Source organism: Gymnoscopelus braueri (genome assembly GCF_963280865.1).
Source record: "Gymnoscopelus braueri genome assembly, contig: SCAFFOLD_633, whole genome shotgun sequence".
In the NCBI taxonomy this organism is placed as follows: Eukaryota; Metazoa; Chordata; class Actinopteri; order Myctophiformes; family Myctophidae; genus Gymnoscopelus; species Gymnoscopelus braueri.
This window is the reverse complement of record NW_027660653.1, coordinates 1-4000: the sequence shown is the minus strand read 5'-3', so window position 1 is coordinate 4000 and position 4000 is coordinate 1. Positions and strand designations below refer to the sequence as shown.

The window sequence follows — 4000 nt, the reverse complement described above, 5'->3', positions numbered from 1 at the left end:
TCATGTTTCACTAGGTGGCGCTATGGGCTCCATGTTCCGCAGTGAGGAGGTGTGTCTGGTGCAGCTCTTCCTCCAGTCTGGCTCCGCCTACAACTGTGTCAGTGAGCTGGGAGAACTGGGCCTGGTGGAGTTCAGAGACGTGAGTAGAACTGTGTTAGACTGGGCCTTTACTGGGAGAACTGGGCCTGGTGGAGTTCAGAGACGTGAGTCATGTGACTCTTTTTGAAATCCTAGTTCCTCGTGTGTGTGTGTGTGTGTGTGTGTGTGTGTGTGTGTGTGTGTGTGTGTGTGTGTGTGTGTACAGAGGACAACTATAGTCCACATATATATATATAGTTCAGACGTAGTCATAGTGTGTAAATACAATATCTAGTTTTTATCTCTTTAATTACACTTCATAGGACGTGACACTGAAGAGGCTGAATAGACCAAATGTTTGTCATTATTATAGAGTATATAATCATTCATTATAGAGTATATAATCATTCATTATAGAGTATATAATCATTCATTATAGAGTATATAATCATTCATTATAGAGTATATAATCATTCATTATAGAGTATATAATCATAATGTTTGTCATTATGAGGAATATGGAACAATATGGAGACACACAGAGTTAAGTTAGTTCTTAAAGGGATAGTTCACCCCGTCTCCATGGGGTGACTAATCCATAGAAAACTATCCGTTAAAGACTTTAAATGAATTGTAGCATCTCTTCATCTCTTCCTTTTCTGGTGCAAAGATTTGGCAAGAAATTGCCGATCTACAAGCTCAGCTATTTTTCCCAAAGAGGATTTGGTGTAGAGGGTAAAAAGTACGTTAATGATAGAGGTTCATTACTGTAATGTTTTATAGTTACCACTTACCGGTATATGATGTTCTTTCTTGTGATTGGTTGAATCAGTTGAATCCAAACGTCAACGCCTTCCAGAGGAAGTTTGTCGGGGAGGTGAGACGATGTGAGGAGCTGGAGAAAACTCTCAGTGAGTACTTTTACTTTAATACTTATGAATATTTCTACTTTAATATTTTGAAGTATTTCTACCAAGGTTGTCACGATACTCGTTACGTATCGAAATCGAACCGAAAATGATGTTCGATACAGTGTATCGAAATCAAAAGCTGTATCGCGATTCAAGGGTTAATAAAAAAAAGACTCCCGCGCGGCGCATGCACACATCCGATTGCACCTCCGGGTGAAGCCATGCTCGAGGAGCTGTTGTGTTTTTCAGGGCGAGGCGTTGTGAGCTTGTAGATCTGCTATTTTTGGCTAAAGTTCACCTCAGGAAAGGTATGGGGTTAAGGTAAAAAAAAATCATATCACACAAAGATTTGTCGGACCCCCTGTAGTAACTCTGAGGACCCCCTGTTGAAGACCCCTGGTTTAGCTTATTCACATTTCTTGTTTGTTAAAGCTCTTACCTGTTCATACAATGTGAACATACTTTAAGATGTTTAAGAACATGTAGCCAAATAACAGTTAAGATAAAGGATAATTCCTTTTAACAGGACGTTCATGAAAGTCCTTGCGGGCTTGTTTCCAATGAGAACCTGTGAGCAATTAGGGGTTAAGAGTCTTGCTCAGGGACAATTAGGGGTTAAGAGTCTTGCTCAGGGACAATTAGGGGTTAAGAGTCTTGCTCAGGGACAATTAGGGGTTAAGAGTCTTGCTCAGGGACAATTAGGGGTTAAGAGTCTTGCTCAGGGACAAATTTCATTTCATCGACACATATGCTGGCCTGGCCTGGGATCGTACCTGGGGCAACCAGGGCCTCTGGCTCCCTAGGCGGGCTCACTAACCACTCAGCTATAGGCGGGCTCCAGGGTCCCCACGGTCATGAAATTCCTGGAAATATTTTGAAATAAAAATTAAAAAAATCCAGTACTGGAAAAGGTTTGGAATTGATCAAAGGTCCTGGAATTTATCAAGGGTCCTGGAAAAATATTTGGCTATTGATTTTTTTTAATACAAAACATTTTCATAAACATGTATAACATTACACAAAATATGTAACATAAGTAGTTTTTCGCCGAACGGGCTGTGTAACACCCCATCCGCACTGCCAGCGATGCGACGTGATGCGACGTGACGCGAAGCGAGCGGGCGATGAAATCTCATTAAAATACATGTTTTTGAATGAGACCGTCCTGACGGGTGCATTTCTCCTTTCCGACATGTCGCCTTTCCGACGTTGACGAACCCTATACCTAACCCTAACCCTAACCATAACCGCACGCGGAAGCCACTAGTCGGAGTGGTGAGATGTCGGAATGGAAGGAGCACCCCCGTCCTGACCTACCGCGAGCGACAACGAACCGTGCAACGACGTCGTCCACCCCTCCTATTTTCGCTCGCATGGTCACTATGCCCTAATTTTGCACGAAATGTTGAATGAAATTGTACTATTTTATATTCTATGCTTTATTTTTGCTACACTGCCTATCTTTGGGCATTGTACATAGGAGTAAGAGACACATTATTGCGCTTAATGATTGTTTTATAGGCCTGGAAATTGGGCTAAATATTCTGGAAAAGTTTTGGAAATTCATTGCTAAAAATGTGTGGGGACCCTGGGGCTCACTAACCACTCAGCTATGGGCGGGCTCACTAACCACTCAGCTATGGGCGGGCTCACTAACCACTCAGCTATGGGCGGGCTCACTAACCACTCAGCTATGGGCGGGCTCACTAACCACTCAGCTATGGCCGCCCCTAGTTGTCTTTGGATCCTTTTTTCATGTTCAACTTTGTATTTAGATTTTATTTAGTTCTAGAGCTTCACAAGAATGTTGTCGTTAACTCATCTTAAATAAGAATCTGAAAATGACAGTTGTTGTAACTAAGGGCATAAAACCCTTTTTGTTATTCTCATTCTCATTTGATATTTTTCAAATAAAAGGGACTTATTGAGAAACATGTTTTTTTTTTTACAAATCAAGGCAATAGCCTAAATTAATAATCATAATGCTGAAAAAAGGATGTTTTAAAAATATATATCGTATCGAAAATCGAATCGAATCGTGGATTCGGCGTATCGTGACACCCCTAATTTCTACTTCCTTTAAGAATAGCATAGAAGAATAGACTTTATTTGCCATTTGCACGAGGTCATAGGTCATAGGACATTTTGGAGCTCAGCTCACAGGGTCAGCATTTAAAAAAAATACAGACAAGACAAAGAAAACCTACAATCTACAATCCTACCATACTCTAAAAACAGTGCAATTCATTGAATAAAACAGCGGGTGAAATGAGTTTTTCAAGCTCCATAAATGTAGTTATTTCCATAAGAGAAAGGGAAGAAGAATGTTTAAAAAATATTCTTTTTTTTCAATACTTCCTTGAAAAAAGCAGATCTACCACAAGGCGTTGTGAGCTTGTAGATCGACATAGCTGATGTACGTATATAGAGGGTTAAAGGAGAACCACTGATATCTAAAACATATTCTACATTCAATAAATCTCTTCTCTACTTTCCTGGTTATTTATTTATCATCAGTAGGCCTATGAGTAAACTCTGACTATAAACTGTGTGTGTGTGTGTGTGTGTGTGTGTGTGTGTGTGTGTGTGTGTGTGTGTGTGTGTGTGTGTGTGTGTGTGTGTGTGTGTGTGTGTGTGTGTGTGTGTGTGTGTGTGTGTGTGTGTGTGTGTGTGTGTGTGTGTGTGTGTGTGTGTTTCCAGCGTTCCTGGAACAGGAAATCAAGCGCTCGTTGTCCCCGCCCCTGCGGGGACCCCTCCCGGCCCCCTGCCCCATCCCCGCTTCCCCCCAACCCCGAGAGCTGATCACCATAGAAGAAGAGAGCGAGAAGCTGGCCAGACAACTGAGAGAGGTGAGCTATAATAATAATTATGATATGTAGGTGTACACAAAGATGATTGTAAACTCACCATGGTGACAACTGATGATGTGTTTAAAAAATTGAGCGCCCGACAACGACTCAACCGCCTCCATCGCTCCAATCATCGCCCACATAATAAACCTCTTCATCGCC

General features: G+C 41.6%; 1 protein-coding gene across 1 annotated transcript; it reads left to right on the top strand.

The window, feature by feature from the left end:
- Positions 1 to 18: 18 nt before the first annotated feature.
- LOC308081333 (V-type proton ATPase 116 kDa subunit a 3-like) lies at positions 19 to 3838 on the top strand (the record flags this gene model as incomplete). The annotated part of the gene is made up of 3 exons (XM_080457714.1): positions 19 to 139; positions 911 to 989; positions 3690 to 3838. Coding segments are annotated over exons 1-3 (345 nt in total), but the record flags the coding sequence as incomplete, so codon positions are not given.
- Between the last annotated feature and the right edge of the window lie 162 nt (positions 3839 to 4000).